This window comes from Emydura macquarii, unplaced genomic scaffold, assembly GCF_026122565.2.
Source record: "Emydura macquarii macquarii isolate MOO-44397 ecotype Brisbane River unplaced genomic scaffold, CSIRO-AGI_Emac_v2 contig_2680, whole genome shotgun sequence".
In the NCBI taxonomy this organism is placed as follows: Eukaryota; Metazoa; Chordata; order Testudines; family Chelidae; genus Emydura; species Emydura macquarii.
The window spans coordinates 1,299,311-1,318,246 of NW_027132817.1; the positions used below are offsets into that span (position 1 = coordinate 1,299,311).

Consider the following 18,936-nt stretch of genomic DNA (forward strand, 5'->3'; position numbering starts at 1 on the left):
ATGCAGGCCACCATATGGCCTAACAGCTGTAGGCAGTGCCTGGCTATTGTCGTGGGGCATCAGTGCAGCTGGGAGATGATAGAGACCAGCACCTCGAAACGTGGCTGACGCAGGAAGGCTCTGGCCTGGGAACTGTCCAGGGTGGCCCCAATGAATTCTATGCGTTGCACTGGGGTTAGTGTGGACTTCTGCTCATTTATGAGCAGTTCCAGCCCGCTGCACATGGCGCAAGTGAGGGTCACGCTCTCCTGCACTTGGGACCTGGACCAGCCCCTGATCAGCCAATCGCCCAGGTAAGGGAAGATTTGCACACCCTTTCATCTCAGGTGGGCAGCCACTACCGCCATGCACTTGGCGAACACCCTTGGAGCCGAAGATAGGCCAAAGGGTAGGGCTGTAAATTGGTAGTGGGAGCCAGCCACCATGAAACGGAGAAAACGCCTTTGGCTGGGGAGAAGAGACACGTCCTTGAGGTCGAGGGCAGCATACCAGTCCCCTGGATCCAGGGAAGGGATTATGGAGGTTAGGGAGACCATGCGAAACCTGAGTCATTTGACATATTTGTTTAGACAATGCAGGTCTAATATGGGTCTCAGACCTCCCTTCGCCTTGGGGATGAGGAAGTACCTCGAATAGAACCCTTCCTCCTTTTGCCTTGACGAACCATTTCTACTGCTCCTATGTTGAGGAGGTGTCCATCTCCGCAAGAGGAGTTACTCGTGAGAGGGGTCCCTGAAGAGGGATGGGGGGGGAGTAAATAGGGGGGGTAGATATAAACTGTAGGGCATAGCCCCCTGAGACTATTTCAAGGACCCAACAGTCCGCGGAGGCCTTGGCTGCTGCTGTGCCTGGGGTCGTGACTGATGCCTGGAAAACTGGGGCGTGTACAGGCCCAAGGAGCAAAGCGTGGCCCTGGAATCCTTCAGACCGTGCAACTTTGCATTGGTCTGGTCGGAGACTAGGGCTGACCCATCAACGGGGAGGTCCTGAATAGACTGCTGCACCTCCTGGGACAGGCCCGAGGATTGCAGCCATGAGCACCTTCTCATACAGATGGCGGAGGCTATGGCCCTGCCTGCCAGTCAGCAGCATCACAGGACGTCCGGAGCGCTGCCCTAGCTACCGTGGTTCTTTCCACCACGATGGTGCTAAAGTCTGTAGCCTGGTCCTGGTGCAGGGCCTCAGCAAACTTCCTGAGGGAGTCCCACAGGTTGAAATTATATCTACCCAGGAGGGCCTGATGGTTGGCAATCCTGAACTGCAGGCTTTCTGTGGAATAAGCCTTTCTCCCAAACAAGTCCAGCTTCTTATTGTCTTTGTTTTTGGGAGTGGACCCTGGCTGACCTTGCCTGTCTCTAACTACTCTTAACAAAACTTAACAACTACTTAACTAACTTAGAATAACAAACAAGTCTGAACAAGGGAAATAGTACTTGCTGCGAGCAAGGCTAGTTCCACCAACCGTCACGGGTGGAAAGAAGGAACTGAGGGGGCATAGGGCCAGCAGCACCTCATAGACTGCGGCATGTGCGCGGGGCTCCAGGATGTGCCGGAACCGGCCCTACGGGATCTGCTAAGGGGAAAAATGTTCCAGGTAACTGAGCACGGAGGTGTGCACACACCTATAGTGGAATGGACATGAGCAAGCACTCGAAGAAGAACTGAGGTGCATTTCATTACATTATACAAGTCATGCCTTTTGTTTTCTTTAGAATTATTTCCTAGTTTACTTTTTGTATATTATTTCCCTAAGAACCCATTAGGCGAAAACCATCCGGCTCTGATGATTTCCTGAAAATGGGGTGCTTGCTAATTTGCTTCTTGGAGATTTTAATGATTCCTATGAAAAGTAACATTAGAACATGCACTTTTTTGTCATCTTCTACAGTAGAGACTGATGCAAAACATAAATAATTATTAATTTTATTGTGAATTGTGAATGCATCATCAGAAGAATACACTGCTTAGGCGTATACAATGCTCCTGATTCCTAATACCACTTCTTCTACTTTAAATATATTAAATACATATTATACTAAATATAATAGTAATAGATAATTAATTGAAAATCCCGACCAATCAACAATTTCAATTTTAAAGCTATTAAAGTCCCTTAGACACCTGAAATACCTTAAAATATTTGATGTTGCAGTTTATTATATACTGGTACATTTTTATTGTCTGTACTATAGCATACTAGGTGGCTTAAACAGCAATTCATTATTTTATTATTATTGCTATAAAATGTGCTACAGACAGACACACTCCCTGCCCCAAGGAGCTTACAGTTTGAAAAACAGATGAAGATTCAGGGACAGGGATACAAGTTTTACAACACGTAAGCGTAGTAGTCAGAGTGATGGCTAGTAAACATATTGTTAGTATTGCTTTATACATATTTTAAAATGTTATATGTTGAACATGTAAACTGTCACCAACTGTTTTTTAACCTAATGATAATTAGCAGGCTATTGTCTTTTAGGCAACACAGCGAAAGTGGATCTCCAGGAAGGAGGATTTGAAAGAGAAGTAGTGACTTTTGCTGACTGGCTCAGGAAAGGCATGGTGTGTGTATGAGGCATGGTGTGTATGAGGCATGGTGTGTATGAGGCATGGTGTGTAATAACAAAAGGAAGAAAAAAAAAACCCACTAAGAAGGGTACATTTGTGAGCCAGAACATATTTTCCACTCAGTGTATAGGATAAAGAATTAGGATCTGTTCATGCACCCACTGAAATCAACAGGCGTTTTACCATTGGTTTCAGTGTATACAGGAACAGATGGTATTTTTGGGTGATTTTAGGTCATATAAAAATAGTAATGAAAATGTTTGCTCTGCATTTGTGATACAGAGAGAAGCTGAAAAATAAAAATTGAAGAGAAAATTTAAATGATCTGAGAGTTGTACTCTGAATCAATTTTGATGACCATAACTTAAATATTTCTTTACAAAGGAATATTTTGAGTTATCAAACATCTGATAGTTAATGCTTAGTTAATGAAGGGAAGAAATGTGTTTCTATGGCAACTTATCAGAAGAGATTCATCAGTTGCGTATCATTTTCCATAAAAGCAGATTGGAACAACTGATAATAAAGATAATCACAAGCAACTGCACTCAGAATGGATTATATCTTAACAAAGTAAACATTAGAGTATGTGATGGAGTGACAGCTGATATTTACTAACGCCTTACGTGTGACTTAGTTAACTGGAGTTGCTGAATCTAACATGTTGTAATACATCAGCCTATCTATTTCAATAAACATTTAGAGATGTTTTATTTCATCTTTAAGATTAATGCCATGCACTGCAAAATAATAAGTGCATTTAATCGGTACAGCAGTGCTGGTGACAGTTCTTCAGCAAATATACCATATCTCTGGAGAGTGATTCAAATGACTACATTAACAATGGCTTTAGTCCTGCCCTCCTGTTTGGACATTTGGATCATGATGGCAGATGTTAACTGGGAAGGGAGATTAGAGGAAAAAGATGTTTCCCTATAATAAGTATAGTAAAAATAAATGCATAAATAAAAACAATTAACAACAAGTCAAGCATGGGAAATGTTGCAGGGGCAGTTCTCAAATCTGGTAATTTTTTTATTCAGTACTCTGAACATTTCAAATGACTTTACAGATATCAATTAATTAACAGCACCCTCACAGCACCAGGTGAGCAGCCTGATAAATCACACAGTGAGCCAGTGACCCAACTGGGAATAGAATCCTAGCTCTCAGACCCCCATATCTGATTACTAGGCCATACTCCCTCCCCTTAAAAATAACCCACCGAGAAAACAGGCCTGTCTTAGACACTCACTAACCCTTTGCCGTAGAATTAATTCATTTCAATAGCATGGATCAAAACAGTAGTAATTTTAAATCAGTGGTTCTCCATCTTCCACATGCCATCTAACAATAAAGTAAGGAAAGATTATCACAACCACGCCCCAGACCTGTTCATGGGAGGTGGGTGGGTTGTTGTTGGTGGTTTTGCAACCCTTGGATTGAGCACTCATATTACAGCTCTTTCCTGAATCTTATTTTCAGTGGAGGCTGGTTATATCTTGAACTGACATATAAATGTGCCATCTCAAGGGCAATTTCCAGCCACACGTAAACTGTATCTGACTCGAAAGCAAGGTAGCCCTGAAAAATGTGAAAGCCACAGTCTGTGAAATGGATCCAGGAACCTCCAGGTTGGTAAAAGACAGTGAAAAAACCAACTATGCTCACTACTAATGGAAATAATCAATGCCTCCTTCAGAGAAGTACACCTGCCAAACACCTTGAAAAATGAATAGTTCACCCAAGCCTCAGGAAGCCAACACACGACCGTCCTGTCTCCAGCCTCCCGTTCCCAGACAAAATAATTTGGAAAGCAGTAGCCACCAAACTACAACCACATGTGACATCAGCCAACATCCTAGATGCCTCATAATCAGCTTGGTTCAGACCATGGCACAACCCCAGACATGGCAATAATGGCACAGGTAAGAGTGCTGTAGTTTGACAGAGTTGGGCGGCAGACAATTGTGATCCCACCTTCTTCTTTCTTTTCATGTAAATCTTTCACTTTCTTTAATCTCATCCTTTCCAAATATTCACATTGCTAAGAAGAGCTGAGTATAAGTCAGTGGAAAAAAATCATACCCCAGGTTATTGGTTTTCATGGTAAGAGCTCGCTTTCTAACGAAATTCAGAGCAAGAGCAGATACATAGTGAAAGACTGACACAATAAAAGAACTGATGTTTCCAGCAAAAAGATTACAGTAGTTTCATGGATGATTTGAACAGGTTACAGAAATAATGAGGCTGTTATTTTAAATTATCCATCACTGATTCACTGATGATGGTGCAGGTCACTGGCATCTTGTTGCCCTCAGGCATTTACAGGTAGTACTAAATTCACAAGAGCTTAGAGGGAGGTTATGGATGCCTCTCTTGGTGTAAACTAATCAGTCATGGTCCTCAACATCCTCAGAAAGATAGTTTCTGTGATAATGAGCGAGAATGATAATCTGGGGATTATGAAATAAAATGTCAAACTGGTGCATGAGGCTTTTGCACAAAAATCTAATTACCCAGCAATTTTACTCAAAAGAGTAGATCCTGTCTTCTTTTCATTGCTTGATCTAATTAATCAGGTTTTAAACACAGCTGATGAAAAAGGCAACTACAATGAATTTATGTATGTAACAAATATGAGAGGTTGCACTAGATTTGGAGAATATGGCAGGCTGCCATTCATCACAAACTCTTGGAACAAGATAAAGTCATTCATATACTTAACAGATGTTAACTGTTGTAAAAATACAAAAGTGCTATTGCTAGAACTACTTACAGTAAATTTAGATTGGGCTCCACATTCGTAACATAATTGATTTGGCAAATGAAAAGCAGAGATTCAGAGAAATAAAACACATAATAGGAAGGCCACATACTATATGGGATCTCATAAATTATTTCAAATATTTGTACTGTACTTAAAGTCAACTTGATTAAGAATTAACAACGTATTCACTTCTTGTGGAAGTCTGTAAACAATTTTGTCTAAAGCAAGCTAACAGGCTATTTAAATAGACAGTAAGGTGCCCAGAAGTAGTACATGATTTCCTTATTTTTAAAAGTATCAAGTATATGAGTTTATATTGAGAGACATTATATTTATTATTTGCAATGCTGTATTGTTTCCCAAAAATAACATTTGGCAAGATGTATTATTAGTCTAACACACACAGCTACCCTTTTCATAAAGAACAGTTATATCATGCTTTCTTTTTTTTCTGAAAAGATTTTGCAATTGATTTTCTTTATGTAAATGTTCTTGGACAAGACAAATTGCACATGACATTAATTTGCAGAAAGAACTTTTTAATTTACAGTTCAAACACTGAAGGAAGCTTGTGCAACTTTAGAATTTGTTTTCTTGTTCAAAGCCGTGCAGATGAAGTTACCAGCTTCCATCACCTTGTAAAGATTCACTCCCTAAAACATAGGGGGGGGAGAAAAGATGTTAATTTAATGTATAGCATTAAAATATGTATATTGATAATGCTTATGTCACTGGTGAACTGGTCTCCGGGTCTGTAATTTCTAGAAGAAACCTACCTCATCTTCATTACAATCCAATTACAATTCATCTTCATTACAATCCTGTATTCTGAAGATCTTTACTTGGAGTAAATATACTGAGGGAAGTAGAGCTATGCCAATTTACACAAGGTGAGGGTCTACCTCATAAAGCTTACTACAACAGTCACATTTTGAAAGATTCTACCAGTTTGCAAGAGATTCCCTGTACTAAAAATGGGAAATAGTGAGAGATCTAATAATATATCTCAAAATGGAAGAAACCTTGTACATGAAATTGATGCATAATTCATATAAAATGTCTGTGTTTACCTTTCATAGGACCAGGGGTGCTGGAACAATTTTTATAGTGAGGGTGCTGATAATGGATACCACGTATTTGGTGTTTGTTATTAGTACTTCAAGCCAAGGTATGTGGCTGCACCTCCAGCACCCCTCGTTCCAGCAATACTGCATAGAACTCTTTGAAGCTTCAAATTTGTAAGAAAAGTATCCCACTGACAGATTTGGAAAATGGCATGGAGTTTACAGAAAGTGGGATTCCGTAACATACATAACAAATATCAACTCTTCCATGGAGTGTCTCTCTTCAATAGAAAATTACAATTTATATTACTATTATAATTGTGTGGAGTATCACAACTGACTCATCTCTCCTTCCTAAAAATATTCTTTCTTGTATAAGCAACTCATTTAAACAGGCTAAACAAACAAACAAGGGCTGTAAAAGCCTAAACATTTAAACGGTAATCAGCTGTTTAAACGTTTTAAACAGCTGATTACCGTTTAAACTGGGAGGAGGAGCAGCAGCTGGGCTCAGCTCAGCTCCCCGCGAGTGAGAGCTGCTCAGCTACGGCTCTGCACGCACGGCGGGGGAGCCACAGCTAGGCAGCTCTCGCTTGGCAGTGAGGAGCCGAGCCCAGCACGGCCCTCCTCCCCATGCGTTTAACTGTTTAAATGTTCTATTTTGAGAATGTTTCAATAGATTCATTATTAAATGAATTTTTACATTCCTAAAAGAATCAAACAAACCCCCAAACCACTCAAAAAGGAACCCATAAATTACTGGTGATTTTTGGTTGCAGTCAAGTTGGGATAGAATCAAATGACTGACCTAGAAGTAAAAGGTTTCCTGCCTTATTTCCAGCCCCTTATACCATTCACATCCTGTTTTAGTCTATTTGCATGTTTTGCATTAATCTTTGCCTTTTATAGTCAATTCCATGGGTGAAAAATTTCAACAAAAATGGAAATTTTCTCATGGAAATTCCATTTAATCAGAAAGTCATTTTAAACTGGAATACAGTTTCAATAAGCTTTGCACCATCTGTCTTTGTTATACCTGAAAGAAATAAGAAACATGCCATTCTGGACATACTTAGTAGGCAGGTTGCTGTGGATGACCAAGAACATACTGAAAATTCATGACACTGTAACGAACATTTCATAGTACAGTAAGTGTTGATAAGACACACATGCTTAGATGTGTTAAATAAAACAACATGCACATCTTGCATGGAGTGTCTAGTGCCGGTGCTGTTCAAATACCCTTTTCTGTTTTACATTTATATTGTAAGACCATCATGAAAAATAATACTTTATAAGAGAGTATGCATACAGAGGGCAAAACTTGGACCTTACTTTCATGAGTCACATAAAGGGGTGTGGGTGTCTGAGGGTCAGAGGGCAGAGAAAGGGCAGTGATGGATGTATGCCGGATCGCTGAGGTAGGACAATATAGCTGAGGGCAGATACAGAGGAATGCATATATATATGCTTGCTGACAACAACGTGTGCAGGAGGGTTTCGGAACTGGCCATATGCCTAAACTAGATAGCTGTATACCTTGAGGGCCACGAAGTACCAACCAGTCTACTGCTCTTCCATGATCTTTCTGTGTGACTTTGGGCAGTGACAAAGGGCCTGATCCCACAAGAAGCTAAACATCTCCAGCCAGAAGTCAAACTCCTTCAACTCCCATTGACTTCAGTTAGTCAGTTCTCAATTAATTAGCACTTATTAGGATCAGGCCTATAATCTCTCTGAGTTTTGGCTTCATCATCTATAAAATGGCAATAATGGTACTTACGCACTTCTCAGAGGTTTGGTGAGGCTTACTGTTTGGTAAGCACTTGGAAGACATCATAAGAGCAGGTACTATTATAATAATTATATATGAACCATATAAACACTGTTTCCAAGCATACAGTGCGTGTTTTGCTGGAAATTTTTGTGAACATTAATCATGTGTGACACTGAACTGCCCATTTATCACTGTACTACCAAGCAACGTGTTTGAGGATAGACTCTTACAGATCCACTTCACATTACCATATTGTTTAATCGTTCTGGAGAACACCATAAAACAAGCATTAATTATTATTCTGATGGACATGGCCAATGGGAGAGCACTAATGAATCCTCAAATAGCAGTTCATCCATCGGCTCACATTTTGGGTGACTTCACCAAAATGAGAGCATGAAGACACAGCTGAAATGAACACAGAAAGCAGTTCGTTGCAAATAGAAACATTTGATTATACATAATTTCAATATGCGCTGTCATATATACATACTGAAATATTATCAGACTGTTGGGGTAATGAGCTCACACAACAAAATAAGGTACAGATAAATAAATGCAAATATGTATTCTGTGAGGACTAGAGTCTTTACACATTAAGATGAGAGCCTATCAGAGCAAGGATTTTTCCACCTGGGCCTATAACTATCCTTTCTTCCTTTATGGCTAAGATGGAAGGGCAATGGACTTTTTTCCGTTGCAGCAGGTATTGCAGTACGGAAAAGGCTTAGAGCGATGTGTGAGAAACTTAGAAATTTTGCTTCATTCACTTTTCGTGTAAATATTTAGGGCCAAATACAAAGATGGTGCCAGTTAAACTACCTTAAGAGGACTCAGACTTACTTAGTGATATAAATTTGCTCAAAAGGTTTATGAACCATGTCAAAAAATCTGTGAACAGACCAATTTCATGGGGTCATGGGCTTTCCTGAACATTTCTGCTAGAATAGTTCCCCTGGCCTTGCTACAGTATATATTGTATGGGCAAAATCTGACGTCAATGGGAGTTTTGCCCAAGTAAGAAGTGTAGTAGTGGGCTGAGTCTGAAAGGTGCTGAGCACCCTCAACTCCCACTGAAATCAACACTTTGAAATGAAAAGCCAAATATCCCCTCCTCTTCCCAAAGGACTTTGCTTTTTTAGAACATTAGTCAAGACACACCCTTAGTACAAAACCATCTCAAAGACTAATCCACCCCTTTTTAAACCAGGGTAACCTTAGTGTGAGCATCTCCCCAGATTACAAATGGTAGGCAGGTTGTAAGATTCCAAATAATTTAGGGCTTTATAGGTCAAAAATCAGCACTGTAAACGTCTTCTGGAAACCAACAGATAGGTACTGCAGACCCTGAAGGACAGATGTAATGTGCTTTTTGTGTGCACCACTACTTAATAAATAGGAAGCTGTATTCTTCCCTGACTTCAATTTCTGAATGGTCCTATAGTGTAATCCTATGCAAGGCACACCACTTAGTTTAATCTGGAGGTGACAAAGGCAAAAGTGTATGGAGCTGGCGCCGCAAAAAATATGTTGTAATTTTTCCCTCAAGTTCAAATAAAAGAGGCGGCCTTGAATCACAAACTAATGCAATTAGGATAGTTTGTGTACCATACAATGCCTGAAACTAAAGTGACTGAGTTTCTTATACTATCATTTACACCTGGGTTCCAAAGTCAAACTGTGTATCCTATTGCTCCAGTTAAGAAACTCAGCATCACAAACATCACACACTGAATCTGAACATGCTGGTCTCCAGCTGGGGAGTGAGTTAATCTCACTATCATGTAACTCACCTTTGTGAACAATAATGTGATGGTTTTTACAGTGGCCTGAAGGGAAATCGAATGGGTCAGTTGAAAATTGTAAGTGTTTGAATGGTGAGTCCCAACAATTGTGTAAAATACAGTTGTAGTTTTCACATATGAACGACACTACTCACTAGTCCCATAATCATTATGGGCCTGATCCACAGCTCAGTGAAGTCAGTGGAAAGACTCCCATTAATATCAGTGAGTTTTGGATCAGCCTCCTGAAAGGTTAAGCCACGCTAAGCAGTTTGTATGGTCGGCAGCTTTTTTCGCTTACCAGCCTAGTGTGTATCACATTCAAGTGATTTTCACATACAAATCTCAGTGCATTGTAATCAAATATAATCTTACATGATACAGAAAATAGCTTCCTGGCAGCAATATTATTCAAACATACTGTGTCTGGAAATTTTAAGAAATGTATAAATGCTAACATGAATGTGCAAATAGTTTACCGTATTGATCCCTAAACCATTAAGCATGTATATTACATCCTCTGTGGCTACGTTTCCAGTGGCACCTTTTGCATATGGACAGCCACCTAATCCAGCAACAGCAGAGTCCACAACACCGACTCCCATCTGGAAAACAATAAAGGACAAATGCAACATTATCACATAGTGCTATTCATAAATTACAATGCTAACCAGCATATAGTAGTTACAATTGGAAATACACGCTAAGGATACATTTTCAACCAATGGGATTTGTTCTTTAAGTGACATTCCATATACAGTAGAACCTCAGAGTTACAAACACCTAGGGAATGGAGGTTGTTCGTAACTCTGAAATGTTCGTAACTCTTAACAAAACGTTATGGTTGTTCTTTCAAAAGTTTACATTGACTTAATATAGCTTTGAATTTTTACTCTGCAGAAGAAAAATATTGCTTTCCCTTTATTTTTGTAGTAGTTTACATTTAACACAGTACTATACTGTGTTTGCTTTTTCTTTTTTTTTTTTGGTGTCTGCTGCTGCCTGATTACGTCCTTCTGGTTCCAAATGAGGTGTATGGTTGACTGGTCAGTTCATAACTCCGATGTTCATAGCTCTGCGATTCTACTGTAGTGGGCCTGATGTTCTTAGGGCAAGGATTTTTATGGGATATTATTCAGGAGGTCCTGACTAGAGAACAGTTTAGATCATGATTCTGGCAGATAAGAAAGTTATTTTTTGTGGGGAGGTGGTTCAATCTCTTTCTTTTAAAAAAAAAAAACTTTTTATATCTTTGTTGTTTGTAAAATAACCTGCATCTGAGCAGTGGTGGCTTTGTGAATTTCAGTAGTGCCTAAAAGTTGGATTTAGGTTCTGTAGAATGTAGCCCCTCTGGGGGTAGCATATTGCATGGAAATTGTAATCAGCAGTAAGAAGAAAAGATCTGAACTCCTAAATTTTTCTTTCTTACTCACAGAGCTGTCCGTCGGCTACAGGAGAAATTTTAAATGCCCTGCCACAAGTTCACCATAGGACTTGAAGCAGCCATGGAGCATATGGTTGCCACATTTGCCATGCTCCCACAACCACCAGTCAGGTAGTGAACCGCTCTCCTGGGATTAGGCCCCTCAGGCCTTCTTAACAAAAAGCCAAAGGAGATACACCCCCCTACCCCACAAATAACAACATCCTTTAGCCCAGGGGTTAGAGCACGCACCCAGCATTTGGGAAGCTGGCTCTCCCCAAGATGAATTAAATGTACACGACTCACCTTTCAGGCGAGCGCCCTAATCACTGAGCTATGGGATATTCTTGAATGGGCTCTCTCCTGTTGACACTGTTCATAAATAATTAAACAGTCACTGGCACATGGAATTGAATTGGGATCTGCCACCTCGAGTGCTCTAGCCACTGAACTACAGAGACAAGGTGAGTGGGCTAATATCTCTTAATGGACCAGCTTATTTCAGTGAAAGAGACACACTTTCGAGCTACACAGCATGCTTCTTCAGTCAGAACTGCAGAGCCCTTCTCGCTCTTTCTGTGGCCCAATGATGGTTTAATTATTTATGCAAAGTGGCATAGCATCAACAGGCGAGATAGAGGGAGACCAACTCCAGAATACTCACATAAGCCAGTGGTTGGTGCACTTTATTGGACAGTCAGAGAGCTATGGAGTCAACTCCTTGCTCCAAAGCAGGCAGAGAGGGGAATTGAACCTGGGCATCCTGTACTGTTGATGAGAGCTTTAATCACTGGGCTAATGGTTATGCAGGGAGAGGGGGGCACACGCCACCACCTCCTTTGGTAGATATGCTCAGTGGCAAGCACTGAGAACACATACTGGATTGGGCCCCATGGCTGAGCTAGTCTGGGGAATTCCTAGTTTGAGGATCCCCTGAGACTTAGGTGTGAGATAAGTACTGGCTTCAGATGTGAGGTGGCTGTGCATGCTCACCAGCAGATGTTTGGGTGTTGTATGGATTTTATTGGTGGAAAAGTAGGCATTTAAGGATTTTCAGCACCTAAGGATTAGACAGCAGCTGAGTAGGGGTTTTGAAGATCTGAATTTTGGACTTGGTGGTAGTTTAAAGATAAGTCCTTTTGTGGTGCTAGCCCTAAATCTTTTGCAGGTCTTCATACAAAACAAAGCAGCTGTATTCCTGTGTCACATTTAAAAAACAAAACGAAAAACCTCAATGCAACTTTAAGGATGAACTCATGATCAGCACCTCCATAGTAAAGAAAAAGAATGAGCAGAATAACTTGTTCACAGGTGTTCTCCACATGTCAAGGAAGCTGTTATTATGAAATGTATTTCACAGAATATGGGGCCAATTAACTTTTGGATCACAGTTAAATCTGATGCTAAAATCATGTCCCCAAATCTGCAAAGATTTATGCAAAAGCTTAGCTTGATGCATTTGAGTAATCCCATTGTTTTAGTGAGCATTATTCTTTGCCTAGCATATCCAGGACAGTTAGCCCCTCCCACCACTCATGTAACCATGGCTACACTGTATTATTAGTATGCCAGCTCGATTAGCACTAGTGGGTATGTTTCATTGAGCTCGGAATTACACTCCCACTTCGAAGTGTCGACATGCCTGAATCCTGATGTTTTTCCAATAGCCCAGTGGTTAGAGCACTCCCCCAGCATGGGGAAGATCCCCCACGATTCAATTCTCCTCTCTTTCTGATGTGAAGCAAGGTCTCCAACCTCCCATGTGAGTCACTGGACTAGAGTGACTTCCTCTCATTCTCCCCTGTTAAAGTTATTCCATTTATTCTATAAAATAATTACCCATTCATTGGAGCATAGACTTGCCCCTCTTGGTGAGTGCACTAACTACTGCATTATAGAATCATTCATGCTCTCTTAGGTGGCTGATTTAGTGTGCTGGCATTTGTGAATCCAATTCTTAGGCACCGAATGCTCTCCATGCATTGTCCAGGAAACATGAGCATCTAAGGCCAGGCTGTAGATTCCTCTAAGTGGCAGAGCACTGGAAGGCATTGCCCAGTGAATTCTCAGCCGCGAGTTAGGCACCGAGGCTTCCCACACAAAGCATGGGGCGTGTTAAGCGCTTATGAATGGAATCATCATAAGCCAGCCAACTGAGAGGGCAGGTGTCTATGCTAATCAGGCAAGAAATGCCAAGGAAAGCAGCAGGGCTTAGAGTAGAGATCCTCAAAGACACGTAGGCACCTAATTCCCATTGAACTGGGCCGTAGGCTCCTGACTAAGCCTGGAGGGAGATATCTATCTCCACTTGGGATTCTCATCTATGAGCCCTCTCCTGTGCTAGACATCTAAGCCAGCTCAGCCCTTTCTCACATGAAACCACAGTAGCCCAGTGGTTATGTCACCACCCAGGATGTGGCAGAGTCAGCTTTGTGGATCACATTAATGTGCATCGCATTTGCTGTGCTGTGGCATCAGGCCTTAGGTGGCTTTATGCATGGACATTGGGAGAAACTTAGGCACCAATAAAGTTAGGTGGCAACAAAGGGGTGATTATGAGAATGTCAGTGGCACCGAAATGTTGGACTTAAGCATCTAAAGAGGCAGTTAGGGGCTGATAGGCTCCTGAAGTGAAGAGACTCAGATGTCCAGTCAGACCTGGAAGGTAACAAGTAGTTGGCATGAAAGGAGCGCCATAGCCAGATCCTGGTCTAGAATTGTAAAATTCCACTCCAAGACAGGTAAGGACGTAAGGCCTAACACCTGAAGGGATGCATTCAGAAACAGCTGAAAGGGGACAGTGATACAATCAGCCCCGTAACTGTGCTGAGGGTTAATATGGTTTCATGTGTTTCACCCAATCAGACTCTAAAACTATGATAATCTGTGCATTATGGGGTGAATCACCAAAATACACATTTCAGTCATTTGCACATTTTGTTTGAGTAACCCACTGGTCAGAACTGGTGTTAGATATCACAGCTGTGTCCAGTCCACGGAGGGTGTGAGAATGTGATAGCTCTTAACTAGAAAGCCTATCTGTTTAACACAAATAATAAAGTCTCATGCATTTAGCAAAGTCACCCTTGACTACAGTTGTCCTATTGGAATAGCTCATATTCACAGGCCAGCCAGTTATGCTTTGAATGTCTTGATCACTTCAGCTCCTAAAGTTGTTTTTATTCCCTGTGTTATCATCACCACCTGTCTCAAATTTCAAGTCTATTGTTGTCGGTAGAGAGAGTACACAAATGTGAGATACACCAATTCTTGCTCAACTATAGCCCTGTAAGTGGATCCACCAGTAGGCATAGTAATAAACCTAGCTTTCTATATAGATTTGAGCTATTTCCCTAAGAAAATTTGCATTTGGTTTTATAAAGTATTTAGTTCCATGCTATCCTATGTGATGTTGCTTCCAGGACTCAGATATAAGAGTCTATTATATCTCTTTTCTCTGACGTGATGCACTTGTGCATGCAGTCCTGAACCTCACTGACCTTTCTTTTGTAGCCATAAACACTCCAAACTCCTGTCTAATTTGCTGCCACCTATGTCCTCTAGGTCTCTTTCAACACTACCTTGTAATTTAATTGTCCCCTTCTTACTTCCTCCTCTTAGTTCCTTTTTCCTACTATATCCTTCTCTTCTGGGTATGAGTTGTAATTCAGACCAAGTCTATATTTAAAAAGTATGGCAGCATAACTATGTCAGTAAGGGATATGATGTTTTTCCACTATAGTTATGCCAGTAAAAGCCCTAGTATGGGTGCAGTTATACTGATGTAAGGGACTTTATATGTAGATATTCCAGTTTGTGAGGCAAAATAAACTAAGCTATACCAGTATAATCACTTCTGTGCATCCATACTATGCAAGCATAGTTAAAGGAACAAATCTTTCACGTGCAGACACAGCCTTAAACATTTGGAGGGAGCAATTAGGTCAGCTTACACTAACTGCTGAATTTGACACAGGTCTTTAAATCAGTATGCTAAGTATGTAGTGAGGATATAGTTCTTGGTCTTCAATGTATTATGTACAAAGAGCCTTTATAAATAGGTTTAGCAGATTTAGATTTTTATTTTTTTATAATTTTGATGGAGAATCTTGATGTTTATTTTCAGGCTTTTTTATTTTTATCAGTTTAAATTTTCACAGTTCAAAATTTTGGGTTTCAGGCATTTAAAATGTCCTTATCCTTATATCAAACTCTAATAAGTTCTCAAACAGCATTCTTCTTATTTTGCCTATCAGTAAATTTACGTTATTATGAATGGAAATATATTTTAATTGGTTTGTTTGTGAATGGTGATATTGAAGTTTACCAATATTTACCAATAAAAAACTAATCCTTTCAAGCCTATTTATAAACATCTCTAAACCGATGTCTGTAACATTAACAACAGCAGAGTCAGCAGCTGCATCCATCTGCTCTTGCATGTTTTTTTCTTTTTAATGGCAAGCAAATGAGATGTATTTTTCTGCCCCCCACACAGAATCATGGCAGCTCATGCCTTGAGGGGATGTCTGCATAGCAATTAAATACCTGCGGCTGACACGTGTCAGCAGACGTGGGCTTGGGCTGTAAAACTGTGGTGTAGACATTCTGGAGCCTGAGCTTTGGAAGCCCGTGATGAGTCCAAGCCTAAATGTCTACACTGCAATTTTACATCCCCATAGCCCAAGCCCTGCAAGCCTGAGTGAGCTGACATGGGCCAGCCAGGGGTGTTTAACTGCTGTGCAAACACATACCCTGAGTGGCCCGTTCAAAAGATCTTGAGACAGAACATAGACATAATTTTCATTCTGATAGTGTTAAAAAATAGGCAGCTATTTTTTGGGTTAGCATTGCTGCAAACACTGACCAAGTACAGAGAGTCAGAAATTACACCCAGTCAGTAACTTCTTAATGAGCTTTAGTGGTTGCAAAGTTGTTTTGCTTTTGATGTCATTGCAAGGCATACTGGGTTCCAAAAGAAGGGCTAAAAGTGGATGTCAAGTGTAAAACAAGCCTCTTCCTTCAGCACATGCACAATATTTACCCTGATAATAGAGGAGATAATGAGTTAAGGCACTCAGCAATCTGATCATGCAGTTTTTTTAAACATATTCACTGCCAATAGGAGACCTTTAAAAGGTGCACATGGCTACATGTCACTTGCTGACAGGCATTGCATTGTGCTAGGGAGTCAAGTGAGTTTGAATTGTGGCTATTTCTGGGCAAATGTTTGTAACAAGCACTCACTGAACTGTTAATATCTGAGCACATGTGCGTTTAACCCACAGTTTGTCCCGTAGTGCAAACGTACATGATCCAGTCTTTTTGATGCTTGTATAAGCTTGAAGCTTTCTGAATGATTGACTGTGGTGTCTGTCCCAACACTTTATAAATATGCATATGTCCCTGGAAGGCAGGGATGTATTGTTCTCACATTTAGAGATGGTGAATGCAGTATCCTCAACTCCAAGTATTAAAAAAAAAATCATAAGTCTGGACCTTACTAAATAAAGAAATTGGCTTGAAAACCATGGATAAGGTTGTATTACAGAGGTCATAGAAGTAATGGATTCCGTGACTTCCTGCAACCTCTGTCATGTTTTCTGCTTCAGCTGGGGAGGAAGGGGTGGTGGGTATTGAGCCGCCAGCCAGCTGGGAGGCCCAGCAGCTCCCAGCTCCTATGAGTGACTCAGCACTCAGAGCTGCAGCAAATTGTGGGAGATCCCTAGATCTGCATCGGTGGCCACGAGGGGTCCCTGGAGCTCCCTGTCATCATGGGAGGCTGGGGGAGGAGGGTCCCTGGAGCTTCCCATCAACATGGGGGGCCGAGGCTCCCATCTGCCACTGATGGCAAGAGCCCCTGGAGCGCTGATCCACTGCCTCAGGCAGAGGGGAGCCCCTGGCGCTCCAAGATGCCGTGGAAGGCCCTTTCATCTTGGAGCCATTATGGGTGACTGGTGGAATCCGGACCTCCCAGCTGCCGCTGGAGGCCCCTGCAGCCCCCAGCCGCTGCAGGTGGTAGGGGGGTCCCTGGAGCGCCAATCCACTACTGCGGATGGTGGGGGAGGGGTGGACTCTGGAGCTCTCAGCTGTCACAGGCGGTCCACTGGAGTTGCTCCGCTGCTCTCATCCCATCCTCCACCCCCGTCAGCCCCATTTTGTCATAGATAGTTATTTTTCGTAAAAGTCAGGGAGAGGTCACAGCTTCCATGAATTTTTGTTTATTGTCCGTGACCTCTCCCTGGCTTTTACGAAAAATAACTGTGAAAAAATCTTAACTTTAACCATGAGATTTTGAAAATGTTTTCAAGCTTATCACTACAACTACAAGAGCGAGTAACGTTATTTTTCATGGCAAAAGTGGTCATTTGCTCGTATTCCCTTTTGCTTCTTTTTCTCTCTGCTATAATACTAATGCTTATGTTTGACCAAAAAAAATGACAGTCCTGTAGCACTTTAAAGACTAACAAATTTCTGCAGGCATAAGCTTTCGTGGGCTGCAACCCACTTCGTCAGATGCATGAAGTGGAAATCACAGATAGGAGGTATATATATATACATCCAAGGGTAAGAAACAACAATGGGGAGGGTAAGTGTAAACAAAGTCCATTCAGTTAGAGTAGATGAGGCCTATTCACAACTGTTGATTAGAAGATGAGAATGTGTGAACAGTGACAATTACTTCTTGTAATGAGATAACCATTCCAAGTCCCTATTCAGACCCAGTTTGATTGTGTCAAGTTTGCATATGAGTTCCAGCTCTGCAGTTTCTCGCTGAAGTCTGTTTTTGAAGTTTTTTTGTAGACGTATGGCAACTTTCAAGTCAGCTACAGAGTGTCCTGGGAGATTCAAGTGCTCTCCTACTGGTTTATGGATATTACCATTTTTTATGTCTGATTTGTGTCCATTTATTCTTTTGCATAGTGACAATCCGGTTTGACCAAGAAAATAATACTTTGAAATGCAAAATCCATCATGACACTGACCACATGGTGTCACTGTTACATTAAAATCTACACATTCCCGTTTCAGTCACTCATGAGAAATTAATACAGTCAGCAACAAAATTATTTTGCTCCTGAAAGAAACTTAATATTCAACCAAGTCATGAGAAACAGTAGTGCAAACCATTGGTCAGTATGACACTTTCTTTTTAACCTCTTGCACACATCTTTTCATATGGCTTCGGACCAATTATTATAGGCAAAGCTGGCAGTGAAACCTATAGTTAAGGCTGCCTAACGCTTTCCATCATATAAGACCGCCTTTTCATTTGCTTATGATTTTGTCAAACTTTAACCACTAGATCTGAAATTTTCATGCCAGGTCTCTGCCTCAGGCTGAACTGTTTTGGAAAGCGTCAGTAAGAAAGGTTCAGCCATTTCCGAGAAGGAGCTGAGGAAAAAATATGAGGTGTTGCTAATGTAAAAATACTTCTTAAAGCACCATGATTTGGAGAAGGGCTTTGAAACTTGGTTCAGGGAAGCCCTGAGATCAGAGAGATACCTTTTATTTTCCCTGTGAAACTCCAGAGAGACTGGGCCAAG

The 18,936-nt window shown here is 41.1% G+C and overlaps 1 protein-coding gene across 6 annotated transcripts in view; it reads right to left on the reverse strand.

Annotated features, from left to right (window-relative positions):
* Positions 1 to 1,907: 1,907 nt before the first annotated feature.
* HMGCLL1 (3-hydroxy-3-methylglutaryl-CoA lyase like 1) overlaps positions 1,908 to 18,936 on the reverse strand; it is a 107,530-nt gene continuing 90,501 nt past the window's right edge. For all 6 annotated transcript variants that reach the window (XM_067565484.1, XM_067565480.1, XM_067565478.1 and 3 more), the window contains 2 exons: positions 10,446 to 10,571; positions 1,908 to 5,994 (listed from right to left, as the gene is read on the reverse strand). In XM_067565484.1, the coding sequence (XP_067421585.1) occupies positions 5,893 to 5,994; positions 10,446 to 10,571 (228 nt within the window). In that variant the 3' untranslated portion in view covers positions 1,908 to 5,892. The remainder of the gene's footprint in view (positions 5,995 to 10,445; positions 10,572 to 18,936) is intronic.